This window comes from Crassostrea angulata, chromosome 7 (assembly GCF_025612915.1).
Source record: "Crassostrea angulata isolate pt1a10 chromosome 7, ASM2561291v2, whole genome shotgun sequence".
In the NCBI taxonomy this organism is placed as follows: Eukaryota; Metazoa; Mollusca; class Bivalvia; order Ostreida; family Ostreidae; genus Magallana; species Magallana angulata.
Window position 1 is genome coordinate 49,451,557 of NC_069117.1, and position 19,189 is coordinate 49,470,745.

General features: G+C 32.5%; 2 protein-coding genes and 1 long non-coding RNA gene across 3 annotated transcripts; 2 read left to right on the forward strand and 1 right to left on the reverse strand.

The window, feature by feature from the left end:
* Nucleotides 1-2,081: 2,081 nt before the first annotated feature.
* Nucleotides 2,082-3,078, forward strand: LOC128156766 (uncharacterized). The gene is made up of 2 exons (XR_008239763.1): nt 2,082-2,384; nt 2,880-3,078. It is a non-coding gene; the product is annotated as an uncharacterized LOC128156766 (long non-coding RNA).
* A 1,982-nt stretch (nt 3,079-5,060) lies between these two features.
* Nucleotides 5,061-19,181, reverse strand: LOC128157417 (uncharacterized). The gene is made up of 19 exons (XM_052819960.1): nt 18,963-19,181; nt 18,127-18,227; nt 17,454-17,523; nt 17,042-17,172; nt 16,830-16,918; nt 16,388-16,487; nt 15,931-15,974; nt 15,609-15,686; nt 15,210-15,406; nt 15,051-15,115; nt 14,790-14,896; nt 14,164-14,269; nt 13,941-14,040; nt 13,490-13,529; nt 13,156-13,207; nt 12,700-12,895; nt 12,315-12,441; nt 5,870-5,960; nt 5,061-5,405 (listed from the first exon to the last, which is right to left on the reverse strand). The coding sequence occupies exons 1-19, from the start codon at nt 19,138-19,140 to the stop codon at nt 5,316-5,318; spliced, it is 1,962 nt and encodes a 653-aa protein (XP_052675920.1). The 5' UTR covers nt 19,141-19,181; the 3' UTR covers nt 5,061-5,315.
* LOC128157419 (uncharacterized) lies at nt 5,967-12,226 on the forward strand. The gene is made up of 2 exons (XM_052819962.1): nt 5,967-6,598; nt 11,340-12,226. The coding sequence occupies exons 1-2, from the start codon at nt 6,517-6,519 to the stop codon at nt 11,648-11,650; spliced, it is 393 nt and encodes a 130-aa protein (XP_052675922.1). The 5' UTR covers nt 5,967-6,516; the 3' UTR covers nt 11,651-12,226.
* Nucleotides 19,182-19,189: the final 8 nt, after the last annotated feature.

A 19,189-nucleotide genomic window follows, 5' to 3' on the forward strand; every position in this document is an offset into this window, starting at 1 on the left:
TATGGCCAAAAAATTGAGTTGCGCCTATGGAGGGATATAACTTTCAAAGAATGTGAATTTTGTCTTTTGTCTAATTTCCGAAACGGGGATATCTGTGGCACAGTTAAGAGTATTTAAATTGTTTCAGACCTTGCTGCTTTATCAATGAATATGAAAACAATTGGAATCTTCTCTAATACTCAAGGAATCATGTTTCTTTGCTCATTCTATCATGAATATTAAGGGGGTTCTAAATTGAACTGCATGGTTTGACTACAGCTCATCTAGTTGCATGGCTGCATATTACAGAGGTACAAGGAATATGAGTGTTGGTGAGGGGCGAGGGGGTGAAGAATGCAGGGATGATCACTCATGGGGCCAATACATCTATTATATTATGCATAGGTTTATCAAACTAGTAGTCTCTACCACATTTATTACCAGTACTGTCAATAAAATTTGATATTAAGTAAGACAACAATTTTCGTAATTGTTATTGGCTGAAAGGACATCACATGACATTCGTCCGTTTCATGATCAGATATCGAAATTGATAGGATGTTCATACGTAGATTTAGACACCCTACCAACTGTTACACTGGCAAGCCTGGTCGATATCACATTAAGGCTTCGGTCAATATCACTTGACAAGGGTGCATATAACCACATATCGACCTAATGAAGTCCAATTTTTTAAAAATTGTATAATATATATATAGCAAATACTCTTCTGGACTACATTTAAGATAGTAGCAGCTATGCTAACCGCTAGGTCAGATGAATGCGGTAGAAATTAAAGAGTTTATTCTGCTATAAAGCAAGCGTATCATTTAAAACTAAGCTCTATATCATACTATAGTGTTTGGTGGCACACTTCTGTCCCATTGTGTGGAAGTTACTAATTTTTCTATATTAAACATGTCGACATACAATATCAATATGTTGAAAAGCAAGATAATTACGTCAACATGCAAGATAGCTCAGTCAATTCAGTTTTACAATATTACAGTTTTAAAATTATACCGTTCATGTAGATAACCGTTGTTGACAATATAAATATATGCATTAACTCTACCCTTTAAAATAATGTTAAATTGGCATTTACCAATTATAGTTATCGTGTTTGTGCCAATAAATAACTTTAGAACCATTTTATCAAGAGCTTGGATTTTGGGTGGTTGTGTCAAACAGCAATATGACGTAGGCCTGTGTATTTCATTGCTGGCCACTCAGCCATGGCTCTTTGAAATCAACACTATTTGTCTGCTTTTGAGCTAAGACTACGCAATCGGTGCATATTTCGCTTGAAACTACGTCATTTTTAATTAACTCGTTTTGACGCAAGAAATAGATAGCTACGTCTAACCGAAAGTCCAAGGTATCGTTAAAATGGTTCTATTTATATTCAAAAAGGTATAGCGCCTTTTCCCATACCTGTGTTTGAATGGAAAGTACCTGTTGCTAAAATTAGATACAGGTACCTGTCGCAATATGATCAAAACCTACTGATTTTATAATGGTGTCAGTATGTAACCACTGATTTGTCATATTAAATTTAGGAAACCTGCATCGAGAACTCTATGTATAAAATCAGTTGATATTATGAACGTGATAACCGAGCAAATGCAATGAATGCAGTGTTGTTGACGGAAGAGATCTGGGTGTTGTTGATTTTTTTCATATCCGAGGCATGCTCACACTCAGAATTAAACAAAAGAATTAAAAAAAACTCCAGCAGATTAGATACACTAGATACATGTAATCTAAACACTCTATTCTTATCATGCTTTTAAGGAAAAGAAAAAAAACTACTCAGAGGAATCGTTCAAGCGACCGCAAAATCAAAGTGTACATGTAAGAGTTACCACTAGGCCACGCACATAACAGTTTCATGGGATGTTTTTTTAATGTATGTCGCTATATGCCTTATTATATTATAAAAAGTCATTAACCAGATTAACTGAAATAATCGTTTAATTATCAATAAGAAGACCACGTTAAACCAAACTTAATTCAATGTAAAAGTGTACTACTTTACCCGTTGATCATAATTTAAATTGGATTTCTAATAGATATGAAATATGATAGTTATGGATGGACAACCTTAATTACACAGGTAAATACTGCAGGGCCAAAACACCACGTGGTGAAAAAGACAATGGACCAAAAAAATGAAACCCATATTCATAGTCTTAGATGCGTTTTTCTCTTTCTCATTTTTATAACGGTAAACAATGCTATTGAATGACATTGAAAATCATTGCATGTGCTAGAGATTGAAACGAACTTGAAAATGTTGCGATTGCCCCCTAAAGTCGACCCAGAAGAACAAAAGAAAATAGCGAGATATGGGTGCATACAGAGCGTTTGTGTATTTGCAGTCACATGTGCCGTTATCCGTGCTCGTGAGTGATGATATTCTGTTATTTATAAGGGCTTACTCCTGACGTTGTTACACAAGCATTTTTGGGTGAAAGCATGTATACTCAGTTATGATTTTTAGTGCTAGGTTAGTGGTTACATTTAATATAATCTATATTTTCCTGGAAAGGATCAAAGAATTGTGTGTTGGGGGGGGGGGGTGATATCAAGTGGGTATTATCAGAGACATAAATATAAAATAACATTATGTTATTTATGTCTCTGGTACTATCTACCACACATATTAAGTAAATCATACATCACAGCTGTCCGGGAATCATAAAGTTTGTGCAATTATGAACGATTTTCTTTGCAGTTACTGTAATGTATGAAAGGTTTATAACGGTTAGTAAATGAAAGTAGAAATATTTACTTGTAAATTGAATTTATCAGATATCTCTCGGTTTTTCTTTTCCCATTTAGTTTGGCATATGTCAAGGTTTGACTGTAACTGAATGTATGTCATCTTATCTTTACAGTACCATACGTTATGAAGCAGCTGAATTCCTAAGGACTGTTGCTCTGCTGGGAGGTCAAGAGAGCTGTACATAGTTTGACAATGCCTCATGGAGGAAAATGTAGATACTAGACACTGCATAACAAATTTGTTTTTGATGATGATGAGCATCCTGTTTTTGCAGTTATATGATGATAAATAAATGTATCTCGCATATCTAATAGCTCTGTTTGATCTATGCATATTTTAATATATCAAAAGAGAACTAACCATCAATATGGCAGACTGATTAAAATCAACCCTTCCAACAGCCCTTTAATTCTGATTAAGAACATCTGAACAATTAGATTAAGGAGCTAGTCGAAGGTTGCTTGTGGTGGTCTTTTCCTATTTGTGTAAACAGGATCAAAATATTGCTCTCCTTCTACAAAAAATCCTTTCACACCGCAAACCTTCATACAGCAAAACTTGTTTATAACGAAGTCACTGGGACCTAAGAAATTACTTTGTTATATCCGTAATTCGTTATAACCGTATAAAAAATTCATTAAATTTACATAGCTGGGAATCCAAGATGACTTCACTATATCCGTGAATTCGCAATATCCGTGTTCGTACTAAACGAGTTTTACTGTACATTGATCATAAGCAGAATATAGAGGTATCATTGGGATACGTATCACATATATCACATAAGGGGTTTTGGAAAAGCTAAAAGTATTGCAGGTAAAGGTGTGTTAAACAAACCTAAAATATCGGCACCGGACACCTCGTCAAAGACAACTCATCGAATGCGACAACTCATCAAAACTCAAAAGTCAACTACCAGGTAATCAAAAGTAAAACTCGCTGACGCAACATGTCACAGAATGACAACTCATCGATATTACATGTATATACTCTGAAGTAAAAAATCTTTGAATACTTCTCATATTACATACTCACTTAAAACATGGCTGAAGGAGGTACCAATTTACCTTATTCCGTCGCAGATGAATACAAACAAATTGGCATACAATGGTTTTGCACACTTGTGCAATAGGAAAAAGAAAACTTATTGGAAATTCAAACTGAGCACTTGTTAGGGGACTCTAATTCGAAGTGGCTGCTCATAAAGGAAAACTCTGGAAAAAAAAATACAATTGCGTAAACCGTCGGGGAACGAATCAGAGATGGTAACTACATGTATTAAAATGATCTTGAGGGTAAATATTAATGTTTATGTGAATAAAAATTTTATTAATAGTTTTTTTTTCACTTTCTATGACTGTCGATGTGTTGTCGTATTCATGAGTCGTCTATTCCATGACTTGTCCTTTATATGCGCTGTCCATTCTGTGTGTTGTTGCATCGTTGTGCATCGATGATTTTTTTTCGACAAGTTGTCTTTCGATGAGTTGTCATAGACCCCTTAAATATATCTATAAGTCAAGATGTAGTTTTCTGGTTCTTTAGTTGATGATAACCATGCATAAATTTTGCCATGTTCAAACACAGGTTAAATTATTTTAAACAGTTTTTATTTTTACCAGTAATTTCTACATTCTGCTCAAGACATATACACAGGTTTTGCTGTGTGAAACAACTTTTCTGGTTTGCAAGTAATGTATGGACACTCTTTACGCACACAGATGAACACAAAGACAAGCTAACAACTGTTGTGTAGTAAAAAAGAATTGTATTACACTTTCCTGCTGCATTTCCATTGGGGTTAAAAATAATTGAAATCATAGAAGGGATGGGTGAGGGTAACCTGTAATCTGGAGCAAGGTACATTAATACCTTTGAAAAGTTATAAATGGATACACTACATTCTAAGACTTCCATTTCCTACTTAGGGTTTATAAATGCAATTAAAAGAGCTCTTCTATAACGTAGAGGAAACTAAAATCTTTATATAAAAGTTAATAACTTATCATCAGTTACAAGTGCATTACCCGTATGTTGTTTATAAAATCTTGTCTTTGGTAATAGGTAACATTTACCCTGGCGCCTACAGTGTTGAAAACACTTAAATTCACTCAAAATAAATTATTGTGCAACCAAATATTATTAAAATAAATAACAACTAAAAAAAGAAAAAAATTCCTTGTAGACAAGAACTTTAAAAGTTATTTTTTGACTATTTTTTTTGTGTATTCTTTCCACAAATACCCTAAACTATCTGTATTTAAAGGACAGAAATATTGAATAATTCTACAACACCATTGGTACAAAGCTTTATTTCTTATGACTTGCACATAAAACATTATTATTTTATTAAAATATTTTGATAAGAAAAATTGATTGCAATGCGTTTGCACTTTTAAGAGATACATATGATTCGATGAAAATCTTAACTTTTCTTCATGTAATTTTGAACATGATTAATAAGGTCACTCATAAATATCACAGTCACAGTTCCTATATACCCGGTAGTTACACTGTTTTCAGCCGAAACACTTTGCGCTGCTGCCTGCTATCTTCTGTATTTCTTCTCTATTTTTTCTACTAAGTTGGGCACATTTTTGATTTCAAAGTCCAACAGCATCTGGCCCATGGCTTTTCCCTTGAAAATAATACCAGTATTTTCAGACATTGTTAACTAGGTGGTTACAAAGCAGTCACTCTGAAGGTTGTAATATAAGCGTGTGATATATTTATTTTCCCTGTTGTAGATTGTTTAATCAACTGAACATGTTACTTGTAGCCAAATATATATACTGGTACATGTGTAACAAAAAAGAAAATTTCCTATAATCATGAGGTGATAGGAGAGGGTGTTCATATCATAAGAACTGCAGATGATTGTGCATTCACATTTTATCACAACATATGTAGCGAACTTATTTGATTTTATATGCCTCTTTTTTAATCTTTTTTTTAAAAATATATTTCTATAGTGAGATATTTTTTAATGAGAGCCAGTACAATAAAAGGCTGTTGCTATACCTTTTCATAAACCGGTATTTTTAATGCATTTTCCATAAAAATGACTGTTTGCACTTAAACAGAACTATCTTCTATCCATACCTGAGGGTCACTCCTGAGAGAGGCGATTCCTCCGCCCCCTAGCACATCATGCAGCACAAAGTTCAACCCATACACTCCTGGTACATCATACCTTTAAAATTTAAGAGAAAGGTATTTTCAACATTTAAATACTATTTCGTCAATAAAAAAAGACAACCAAAAATACAATCAAAATATATATTAAAACTCTAGCTAGATATAATTAAGAAATAGTTGTATTAATGAAATTTTATATTGGATATTTAATTGCAATACATGTTAATTTTCTATTTATAAGATATATTGTTTTTTAAAATAAATAATTTGGAGATATGTGAAGAGATCAAAGGGGTGGTAATTAGTATTAATTGACAATACTTCACTTACCCATGATCAATTATAACAGTTGTTGTAATTAACTCAGCAGGAGTGATAATTAAACCATCAAACTGTGGAGAACTTAACAAGGGGGTCAAACAAACCTACCTGTGTCCCACTTCCTTTGATCTCAGTAGGATAATGACCTCATTTAAAGTCTCAAAATTTACCTAATGAAAAAGAGTAACTCCTGATGCATGGATGATATATAAGGGGGAACTTGCAGGGCATTTCATTACAACTCTCTTCTTCAAACCATTCAATATAATACTGTCAATATACTCAAAACCATGGATGTTAAGACCAGTGCACAACTCCTACAGAGACACCTGATTCATCACGAGAAGGCCAAGGCCCAGGTCAAACTCATAGGTAGGAGTTTGTAAAGTTTTCTGATAATTAATTCTCATTTAAATTTGTAACTGAACACTATATCCTTCAGAAATAAAATATTAAGTATAATACTAAAAGAAACAAAAATTAACAATGGTTTTATCATTTTTCAATGATTTACAAACTTTGTCAGTTTTTTTTTAGCCAACCTACATAATTGTAATCTAAACAATCATACCTGTAATTATTAAATACAGAGCTTTGTTGAGGAAATCAGAAAGTTGCAAGCATTTTAAAGAATGAAGAGTATATGTCTTCTATGACTCAACACAAACTCTGTGATATGTCATTACCATAATCCACAGGGCGAAAAACCATCTTTAATCAAGTCCTTAAAGGTGGCTTAAAGGTGACTTAAAGGAGCTTAAAGGCTATACAACCTTTAAGCCGCCTTTAAGTCACCTTTAAGCAAGTGCTTATAGGTCCTTAATGTCCAAACTTCTTTAAGCTACCTTTAAGCCACCTTTAAGCATCTTGAAGTGGCATTTACGCTCTCTTTACACTGCCTTTACACTGTCTTTAAGTGGCCTTTAAGTCAATATTGATCAAGCTGAACAATAAAAACATATATTTAATGCAAAAGCTCTTTTATAGAGATGGGAGGGGGTCATCCGAGTGATAATACAATTTTCAAGGAAGGGGGGGGGGGTTCCAGGCGGTTTTAATCGTCGCTTTATTAAACACAGATCGCTATCATCAGCACCGCTCTGATGGACACAGATTGCCGTTATAAAATTCTTTATAATTTTTTGGGGGTTTCAAAATTATTGTAGGGATGAGCGCAGTCTCTGTATCTTAATATGTGCATAAAACTAATTAAACTATGTTTGTTTCCTATTATAAATTAATCGGTGAAAAAAATCTCTCTCTCTCTCTCTCTCTCTCTCTCTCTCTCTCTCTCTCTCTCTCAGTTCATCTGGTTATTAAACAAAATAAAGATAATGAACCAAAAATGCATGATTTAATTTGTAAATCGGTTACATACGGAAGCGTATTAGGGCCGCAGCAGTATTTTTTATTAATTTGTTATAACAGATTATCAATTTGTTATATCAAATTATTAATTTGTTATAACAGATTAGTAATTTGTTATAACAAATTAGTAATTTGTTATAACAGATTAGTAATTTGTTATAACAAATTAGTAATTTGTTATAACAGATTATCAATTTGTTATAACAAATTAGTAATTTGATATAACAGATTAGTAATTTGTTATAACAAATTATCAATTTGTTATAACAAATTATTAATTTGTTATAACAGATTAATAATTTGTTATAACAGATTATCAATTTGTTATTACAAATTAATAGTTTGTTATAACAGATTATCAATTTGTTATAACAAATTTGTAATTTGTTATAACAAATTATTAATTTGTTATAACAAATTATCAATTTGTTATAACAAATTATCAATTTGTTATAACAGATTAACAATTTGTTATAACAGATTATCAACTTGTTATAACAGATTATTAATTTGTTATAACAAATTATTATAATTTGTTATAACAAATTAGTATTTTGTTATAACAAATTAGTAATTTGATATAACAAATTAATAATTTGTTATAACAAAATACTAATTTGTTATAACAAATTAATAATTTGTTTTAACAAATTAATAATAGCAGAGAGATATCATAGCATTGCACAGAAATCTCATAGCATTGCATTTTTATACTATTTTTTGGTATGCTATGATATTTTCAATGTTTTGTAATGAGATTCCATTGCTATGCTATATGATATTTGACCATCATTTTATGCATATCTATTACAATCTCATGCTATGCTGTGCTATGAGATTCGAGTAATGTTTCGAGATTCATAAGCAATGATATGAGATTCCTATGCTATGCTATATTAAATTGAAACGAAATGCTTAATGATATGGTAAGCAATGCTATGATCAGTGAGAATCATATGAAATGCTATAGGATTCAAATGCTTTATAATGTATATCGATGCTATGCTATGAAATTTAAATAACATAGCATTAAAATCGTATGACATAACATTGGAATCTTATAGCATATCACTTGATTCTCATTCATCATTGCATAACAAAACCTAGCACAGCATACCATATCATGTAATATCATATATCTTCATTAAACGAAGCATTTTATTTAAATTTACTAAAACAAAAGCATATAATGATATGCTATGATATTTCGATACTATTCAATGTTACGGATATAAAAGGTTAAATGATGCTATGCTTTGATGAATGAAAATCAAATTATATGCTATAAGATTCCAGTGGTATATAATGTAATTCCAATGCTATGCTATGGAATTAGATAACTGTAATATCATTGGAATTACATTGCATAGGATTGGATTTTATAGCCTATCATTTGATTCTCATTCATCATAGCATAACAAAACCTAGCACTGCATACCATATCATGTAATATCATATATCGTCAGACAGCATTTTAATTTACCAAAAAATAGTATAAAAATGTAATGCTATGAGATTTCTATGCAATGCTATGATATCTGTATGCTATTATTAATCTGTTAAAACAAATTATTAATTTGTTATATCAAATTACTAATTTGTTATAACAAATTGATAATCTGTTATAACAAATTATTAATCTGTTTTAACAAATTACTAATCTGTTATAACAAATTAATAATCTGTTATAACAAATCGATAATTTGTTTAAACAAATTGATAATCTGTTATAAAAATTATTAATCTGTTATAACAAATTACTAATTTGTTATAACAAATTGATAATCTGTTATAACAAATTATTAATCTGTTATAACAAATTACTAATTTGTTATAACAAATTACTAATCTGTTATAACAAATTGATAATCTGTTATAACAAATCAATAATTTGTTATAACAAATTACTAATCTGTTATAACAAATTAATAAAAAATACTGCTGCGACCCTAATACGCTTCCGTAGTTACAGGTTTGTATTTTTTTTTTCAATTTTCATTATTTCTAACTCTAGATCTGCTAGATACATGTTAAAGATGAAAAGACTCTCAACTGCCTTTGTTATATCGGGCAGGATATTACTGCTTTGTTTGTCTAGACATAGTTATGTTCGTTTGTGTATATCTAATTAGAGTCTATTGTTTGTCCAACTTAAGAAAACCTCTGGAACTAACACAGAATATACAAGATATACACAACAGTTGTGTCGTGTGCCCAGGTGCATGTTTGTGTATATCTAATTAAAGTCTATTGTTTGTCCAACTTAAGAAAACCCCTGGAACTAACACAGAATATACAAGATATACACAACAGGTGTGTCGTGTGCCCAGGTGCACGTCAGGGTTTCTAAAGGCGTTGAATCTTAGTATGTACGAGTATACGATAAGTCTAGTGAATAAAAGTTAATTTACATTTGTAATTCATTTTCAAAGTATTATTTCCTAGCTCTGGGTTTTAAATATGTTACGTCTACAAATTAACGATACATGTATGTAAGAGTAAAATCTTGAGGCTAATTAATTAATGTACCGGTGATCATAAATAGGGGTTGATTATTTAAATATATGTATAAGGGTAAATATGTCAAATATACCCGGCCTGGCACATCATACAATTGTATGTACAAGTCATTTGCAATTGCCACATGCAGTAAATACGTCACCGGTAATCGGTAATTTTGTTTGTTATAGAATTGATAGTTTAAAAATCATGCACATACAATTACATGTAAATATTTAAACATATTGGAACGGCGCCGCGATCATGAAAACCGGGAAATTGCGGGAAATTGAACAAATACCCTAATAGTATCAATGCATTTAATAAAAGAAATGATTTCATTTTCTTTCTTACATTTTTATAGCTATAAATTAGATGAATTACGTATATCTACTCGGTTTAAATTTATTAACTAAGAAAGCCTACTATAGTGAACCTAACGGTTTCCATTTAGGTATAATATATTTTTGTTCACTGAAGACCAAGTTCCGTATTTCATTCTAAATACATGCCTGCATGTAATTTATAAATTAGATATAATTGATTGTTACAAACTGAATGGTTTGTCAAAATCTTTTCAAGTAAACACATTCAATACAGTGATTCAATATCCACTGATATATAGGATATAAAAACACGTATAAATATGTAAGTTGCCGTGGCGCAGAGGATGTGTGATGATGCTAGTAAACTAAGGGTCCCGGGTTCAATTCTCAACGTGGCCGTTTTTTTTTTGGTGTTTTTTTTTTGATTTTTCTTTCTAGAACAAAAACCGTTTTAATACCTTTTCTTTCATAAAGTTAATACATTTTGATGGAAATTAAGCACAATATTGAATTAAAATTTTTTTAATGGCTTAAAGGTGGCTTAAAGGTAGCTTAAAGGTGGCTTAAAGGTGGCTTAAAGAAGTTTGGACATTAAGGACCTATAAGTTGTCCTTAAAGGTGGCTTAAAGGTGGCTTAAAGATAGTCTTTAAGCTGCCTTTAAGCCATCTTTACGCTTTCTTTAAGCCACCTTTAAGCAATACATATAGCTTAAAGGTAGCTTAAAGGTGGCTTAAAGATCGTCTTTAAGCTACCTTTAAACACCTTTAAGCTATCTTTAAGGAGGACTTAAAGATGGTCATTCATCCTGTGATCTGTATTTCAAAAAAAAGGATATGTAAATTATTTTAGATCTGCATGGTGTTGTTCTGATGAAAATAAAAGTATCTGCTTGGTATTTATTTTGCTTTTAATATTTCAGAGCGACAGATTAAGAGACAATATCGACTGGCAGTGCGCACTGTTCTCAAGGGTCACAAGGGACAGTCCCTTCACTACATGGGAATCATGACCGTTCTACAGTCCGTCCGACACTTCTACCAGCGCTATTCCCACAGGAGCTGGCTGAACGTCCAGATGCTGGCCCGCATTATCATGCAGACCATGGACCCCTGCCGCATGCTCCCTCCCCTAGAGATCCCAGAGGACAACTTCCAGTGCGAGAGTGGTCAGTCAGAGAAGTACCAGCATGCTCTAGTGGTGGCCCATTGTAACTTCTCCAGGGCCAGTTAGTGACATCCCAGTTGTTGCTACCTTGTGATATTGTGTTTGTGATATTCTAGTGATTTTCATTGTGTGACAGTGTTATATTCTGACATTGTGTGTTAAATAAGACTCAAATTTTTAAATGGCTTTCAAGAATAAGGACCTCTTGATAGGCTAAAAAGATATCCAAACTTTCATCTGATGTTTTATTGTGTCCTTTTGTGTAAACAATGATATTATTTCATGTGCTCCTCTGTGCTGAACCATTTGTATATTCTATTCAAAATGTGAAAGTGCTTACATGTTATAGAAACTAATAAATTATAACCATAATCAATTTTATAGTCTTCTTTATAAAAAAAAAAAAAGCAATAGAGAAAAATTGATTTTGGTGACAAGATAAAACCAAAACCTAATATCCCAAATATGCAATCTAAAATGCCTAGTATATGTTATATGGGTCTTAAAGGGGCATGGTCACGAAGTTCATCAAATTTTATTTTTCTATTTTCAGTGTTTACAATGCTATTTCGTTTAAAACATAAAAAAAAACCATTTCCTGATATTTGTGACATTCATTTTAGGTCGAAGTCCCTTTTAATGCATTTTAATTGCATTCCGAGCATATCTAGAAATATCTACCAGTAGTAACTTCTTACTGTTGAAATATATACAAGCTTTTATAAAATACCTCTGTATCTTATGGTGACTGGGTACACTCTTATTCTCAAAGAGATGGGAGAAGTAGCTTTCCACCGCCTCTGTAGTGAGAGCCTGTCTAAGATAGGGTAGTATATCAGGGTGTCTGGCAATCACACCTACAACACAAATACAATGGTCATTACACACTTATACATTAAACATATAACACTTTAAAGAATTCTTTTGAATAAATGCACGTAGCTCATGAAAGAACACAAATATTACTTGAGAGCCATTTCAATTACTGCATAAAACTGCTATCATGATTTCCACCCTATCTTGATAATAAGTTTGTACAGATCAGCGTTTGTACCAATATATGAACTGTGATAATGAATTCCCCCTAATCTTGACAATACAGATGAGTTGATTACCAATATTAGCACTGTTTCCCTTGTCTCCACTCCTGGTGTAGGCCAGTTCCTCCAGCCTGAAGGAGTAGTCTCCCCCTGGGAGGGGTGTCTCCACCACTCGGGAGGGAGGCGTCACATTCTGGGTCATGTACTCTGACATAGGGATGTCTGGGAACTGATACTGTTCTACATGTTCACCATTCATGTGGATGTCAACCTGTAGCATTAACATAATTCATTATTCAAGAAAATCACTACGCGACTACATCTTTTTATCAAATCATATGAATGGGATGAATTATAATGGTAATTGATGATATATGTATCAAATTTTCTTCTTTAACACCATGCTCTGTTTCAGTTTAAAACAAACTCATTTAATTCTGATATTGTGGCAACCTTTTACTAAATCAAAATGGTTATATATACGAAGAGAAGTTCTGGGGTTTTTGCTGAAAGTCTCACAAACATGTTTACCTGGACATTGTTGCGTGGATACAGAAAGGAAAACATCTTCAGCACTGGATTTCTGCAAACAAATAGAACATATTAATATAAATAAATGCAAAAGCACACAAACCAAATCAACAGTCATACTAGACCAACAACAGATTAAGATTAATATTATAAATATTCATATTCTCATATGAAATAATTCATATTTAAGAAGAAGAGGTAATTTTGAAAAAAAATTGGTTCAATTTCACCAAATGTAAAATACATGTACCAATAAATATATATACATGTATAAATATACATGTGTACCAATATAAACTATTTTTTCTGGCAGAGTTGCGATCAGGGTACTTACACTTTTGGGCGTCCACCAATGATGTTTGTTAATCCTGGAGCTGTGTATGGAACATAATTTGGATTTGTTAGATATGAATTATCAACAGATGATTTTCTACATGTAGTTTCAAAACAATATCAATATTTTATACATTAGAATTTTTTTTAAAGATATTCAGAAATTCAAAACATGAGATTAGATAGATTCCATTGCTGTGCACCAATGTTTAACTAAGAGGACAACAACTTGTTATTTTTCTTAAAAACAATGCAATTTGTTTAATTTTCAAACACTCTTGATAGGACTAGACCATTCAGCATCAACGGATGATGAGGAAATGTATGACATAACCTTTTCTTGCAATAATGAAAACCTCATATTAATACCTGGTTGGAACATTTGGCCTAATGCACATTAAAAAACCATGATCAGAATACCGGTACACATGATGTTAGTAGGAGATACATACCCATCCCCGTTCCTGCAGGGGCAATTTCTTTGGCAAAAAACTCTAATGCCTTTTTGTCTTTGTGTTGAACTGCTAACCACATAACAGCATCCCTTACACCCTAATGACAAGGTTATGGATTACATTGGCGTAAGATACATGTATATTCCACAGTTAATTAACTCTTTACCTCTCAATGCCATATTCATAAGATAGTTCGATCAAATGAGACAAACTGACAAACCTTTGGAACTCTACTATGTGGTCCATAAATATGTTCTGAGCCAAGCACCTCAAGGTTGACTTTCGTGAAATCACTCATATTTAATTGTGAAAAAACTCTTCTACATCTGAAATAAATATATGTACATGTACAAAGGTACACTGTACTGTAACTATCAAAGTCTTAATTTTTTATTGATACCTTTTTTGAATGTTCCTTAAATTTTTATCTCTTACTGATTATCCAGTATTTCATACAAGTTAAGCTATATTTGTTATTATGTGTAGTTACACAGTTATCCCAGGTCTAAATTTATGTCTCTTTTTTATAGTTTTCTTAATCAGTACAAATACTTATCAGTAAAGAACAATAAAAATGGATATAAGAAACGATTCTTGGTACTTTTGTTCATTCTAGTGAATGAATATTGTTTTGACACAGAGGCAATTGTGCATATCAAAATATGGCTTATCTGCATCTTTGTAATTCCAGATTCTTACTGTCTTGAATGGTGTTAAACTAAATAACATCAATGATGATATGACAAAAACTGTTTTGAAACAGGGCTTCATCTTATTAATAACCAACCTGTATGCATTCATAAAAAAAACATAATTGTAAGGGTACTGAATACAGACTACACTTGCCTTTTAAGGATTTCTTCAGCTGTTTTTTCTGCTTTAGCCTTGGCATTGACACCACCCACGCAAGCTACAGCAGTGGCTCTGAATCCACTGGGATATATGGTACAAACCTGATCAGTGTATTATGGAACAGAATAGTAATAGAAAATAAATATTTGACAAATTAAGTTTAAGATAAAAGAAACAATGAAATTCAAAAGTAATCTTAAGCAAGATATGGAGATCGAGTAAATAAATGTAGCACAATTAGGATCTTATTTTGACCTTGAACTCCCCGGTAGGAGGATGACCTTTGGCCCCTGAGACATAAACAGCTGTACCATCAGGTGCTACAATGCAATATCATTATTGAGTTCAGTCTAAATTGTGTAATACAGTAGTTTGAATAACACAATAAATATAGAGGTCAGCTTAAGGTCGTACTGTCAAATTCATCCAGCTGTACTTGAGAGAAATCGCAGCAGACGTCAGGGAGCATGTAGTGCTCTGGGTCCCCTATCTCATACACCAGCTGCTCGCTGACCGTCCCCCTGTTCACCAGACCCCCTGTCGCCTTTGGTTTGGTGACAATGAATCCACCATTGGAGGCACACTCCACAATAGGAAATCCAATGTGGTCCCTGTCACAGATTGAGTATCGTTATACAAGCATTTACAGTTGGTAATTTTAGAGAACTACACACCTAATGCAAATCACCAAAATAAGCTCAATATATGCTACAACTAAAAAGGAGCTTTCAATTTTAAAACCCAAGGGCTATAACACTGTTAAAATTAACTCAACTTTAGCAGATTACATAATTTGTATGAAAAATAACTTACCAGTCGGGTACCTTATCCCAGTCTGTGAAAATTCCTCCGGTGACCTGAGCCCCACACTCTACCAAATGCCCTGCAAGACTGTAAAAATCAACACAATATCATTAAAAATGCACAATCAACAAGTCTTACCATTCTCATGTTCTCAATTGATTGATAACCAAAATAAAGAAAACCCTCTCCAAATTGATAAATATTCCTTGAAAATGTAAAGTAAAGTATTGAATGGCCAGGAAATGATTTTCAGCAATATCAATTTATGTATTGGTACATGTATGTAACAATAACACATGTCTTTATTAATATAAATGTAATTGGCACACACCTTCCAGCAGCAAGACTATTGAAATCTTTCCAATCCCATCCGAACTAGAAATATATAAATCAACTAAAAATCATGTGCCTTAAGGAATAAACATTTAAAAACCTTAATTTCTTTTCAAAATTATGTGTATTGCATTATCACATTTTAAGCAACAATCCCATAATGATAACATAGTACTAAATTCAAGCAATGAATTTTTTAGTGAAATTTTCACATTATAGTAAGCAAATTCCAATAACATATCCTATAACTTCAGCCAATTGAATCACAAAAGAATTTCATGTGGAAAGTAATACACAAAAATTAATGTGAAATTTCATCCATTTTTAAGTTATCTGAATTTCACATTAAAATTTTTATGTAAAATTTGGATGTAATTATTGCAGTTAATCAGTCTTGAAATTAAGTACAAGTTTAAAACTATTTTTTTTCCATCATCACAGACAGGCAAACTTACTGTGTGTACAAGAGGTCCTAACACTACAGCACTGTCTACACAGCGGCCTGTGATCACAACATCAGCTCCAAGGTCCAGGGCTCGAGCAATGGGGCCTGCCCTGTAACAAAGCAATCCAAGTCTCCAATTAATAAAACTACCTATGCAGGGCCATTACTACTGTAAATTCCTTATTTGTTGCGAGTACTGGTACTTAATTCCGCAATTCAACTGTTTTGTATTAAATCGTGAGAATATAAAATCGAGAGCACTATTTTTTTGATATAATTCCTAAAGTTCAAAACTGTCTGAAAAATAACAGCGTGATTTTATAATCGGCGAGGGTTGCTTCTCGCGATTTTAAGCGGATGTTAATTCCTTGCCTTTAATAAGGAATCTACAGTAGCTAATGGTCCCTGTAATCTGGGATAGAACATGCAAGTAATAAATTTACACATATTACCCAATGTAGGCATTCATGCTGACCACTGCTTTTGGAAATGATTGACCAGACTGCATATCTATTATACAGTCATCTTGGAGACTCTTCAACTGAAAAGAAATTAAAAAGGTAATGAAACTCCTCTTCTCTAAATTTATAATTTGCTTGGACCATCATAGATTTGTGTGGTGTGTGTGTGAGGGTATGTCTGTCACTCTAATCAAGACTTTTACCTTTGGCATGAGATCATCTCCAGTGACAACAGCAACATTTAGATTGACCCCTGCAACCTCACATACTTTTTTCAGTGCAGCAGCACAACCATGAGGATTTACTCCCCCTGCATTGCTTACAACCTTTATTCCTTCAAAACATAACACAAGAGTATAATATCGTAAAACACAGTCATAGAGAAAATGCTTAAAAAGAATTCATGCTTACATCAGTTTCACGTCCCTAATCTTTAAAGTGTACCGGTATATTAAAAACGGATCGTACATTATGAATTATGCTTATAACATATAAAAATTGCTTGTCCCTGGCATTTTACTATATTAACCCTACTTAACTGTAGTTTCTTAAAGTATACCTTTATCATAAATAAGTAATCTGTAATTCAATCACATGTAGACCTTTAGTGCCTACCTTGTCTTTTGATATCTTTGATAAATGGTGCCATGGCTACCGTAATGAAATCTGGAGCATATCCCATCTCCTGTTAAAAATATGAAAATAATCAACAGTCAAAATAATTCTAACCGACTTAGGAATAAGTTTAAATACTAATTCTATAATGATCGAGACCTCATAAATAGTTGATACCATAACGTTCCCCATAATTCATTATTGGTTGATTTATAGTCTACAAAATATAGTGCCTTTGTCATTCCAAGATAACATGTTGTTGTACAGTAATATAATATCAACCTACTGCCAATGAAAAATGTTACATAGAGAGGGTTAAGCAAAATTATGTTGCATCTGCAGGTAGGGGATGGAGAAAAGAGAGATTAGGGGATGAACCCTCACTCTTTTTTTGTTTTCACTGGACAGAAACCTTCTATTAAAATATGACCAATTTACTGTTTGGATTCAGAGTCAGTATAAAAGGGCAACTTAATTACCGGTAGTATCACGTCTAGTCAGTGTACAAATACGATCAGTGTATCACCATGATCACAGGGAAAGGAATTTCAGAAAACAATGCATATATGCAACATATACATTTATCAAAGAATGCTTTTTTCCACAAAGTTTACAAAACTTATTACAAATATGAATGTTTTGATTAACATATGAATAAAAATAAACCACATACACTGTTCTTATGCTTTGCCCCAACAAGCAGAGACATTGTGACCTCGGCCAGATAGTCATAGACCAAGTAATCAATCTTCCCTCCATAGATAAGTTGTGGGGCTGGAAGAAAATTATATTATACAATAAAAGTATTGATAAAAAATTACAATATTATATACGATTTCTTAATTTCAATTTAAATACTCCAATATACAGTAAACATATTATATTCAGCTTATACAATATTTGGCAGAAAATGACTTTGCAACAGGTTAATTAAACATAGATTTGAATACACCACAGATAATACTAAAGTAATTTGTAAATTGTGCACTGCTCATTTTAAATATAATGAAATCACTTTGGACATGCGGTTACACATCAACAAATTGAATATATTTTAAACCCTTTTTCATGTTTTCATTGAGTTACAATGTATCGTGATCTTTATTGTATTGCATTTCAGTACTAGCTACTATAATATGTACCGAATTGGCAAAGCACAGTTTTGGCCAAGCCCTAAATCAAGTTATTCTGAATAGCTTATTAAAGCTCTATAGCTTATTCAAAATATAAACAGAACAAGCTATATACATGATGCTAAATCAAGAGATTGTTCTGGACCTGCTGATATGTGATATTTCAACTGTTTTGTTGCTCTGTAGGCAATATTTTAAACATGGGAAAATAAACATTTAATTTATTATTATTCATTTAAAATTCATCATCAATTTATTCCAGTTCATAAAATTTAATCCACCACGATTTTTCTAACAAAAAATTAAAAAAAAAAAATTTATTAAGGGGGCCAAATTTCCAGGTAACGAATTGACTTATCTCGGGTAAACAACGTACTCGAAACAGAGGTATCCCCCCAAAAACCACTTGCGCATCCTATTCTGACAGTCTTTCCTGGTAAATAATCAGAGTATCTCCTTTTCTCATATCTGTATTGTAGATATGAAGAACAAGGCAATGTTCTGCATTTGTAATTTCTAAAAGCATTAAATATTTGCGGTGTGAGTAGTTTCATTTTCACTTCAGCCGTCTGCTGACAGGAAGTTCAAGTCGCACATGCGCAC

Excerpts from the sequence above, each read along its gene's own strand:
- LOC128157419 (XM_052819962.1), top strand. The coding sequence starts at position 6,517 with ATGGATGTTAAGACCAGTGCACAACTCCTACAGAGACACCTGATTCAT. Across the intron at positions 6,599-11,339 it reads GGCCCAGGTCAAACTCATAG|AGCGACAGATTAAGAGACAA; the intron begins GTAGGAGTTTGT and ends TTAATATTTCAG.
- LOC128157417 (XM_052819960.1), bottom strand. The coding sequence starts at position 19,140 with ATGAAACTACTCACACCGCAAATATTTAATGCTTTTAGAAATTACAAA. Across the intron at positions 14,897-15,050 it reads CTCCTACCGGGGAGTTCAAG|GTTTGTACCATATATCCCAG; the intron begins GTCAAAATAAGA and ends TACACTGATCAG. Across the intron at positions 13,530-13,940 it reads CCCTGCAGGAACGGGGATGG|CTCCAGGATTAACAAACATC; the intron begins GTATGTATCTCC and ends TTCCATACACAG.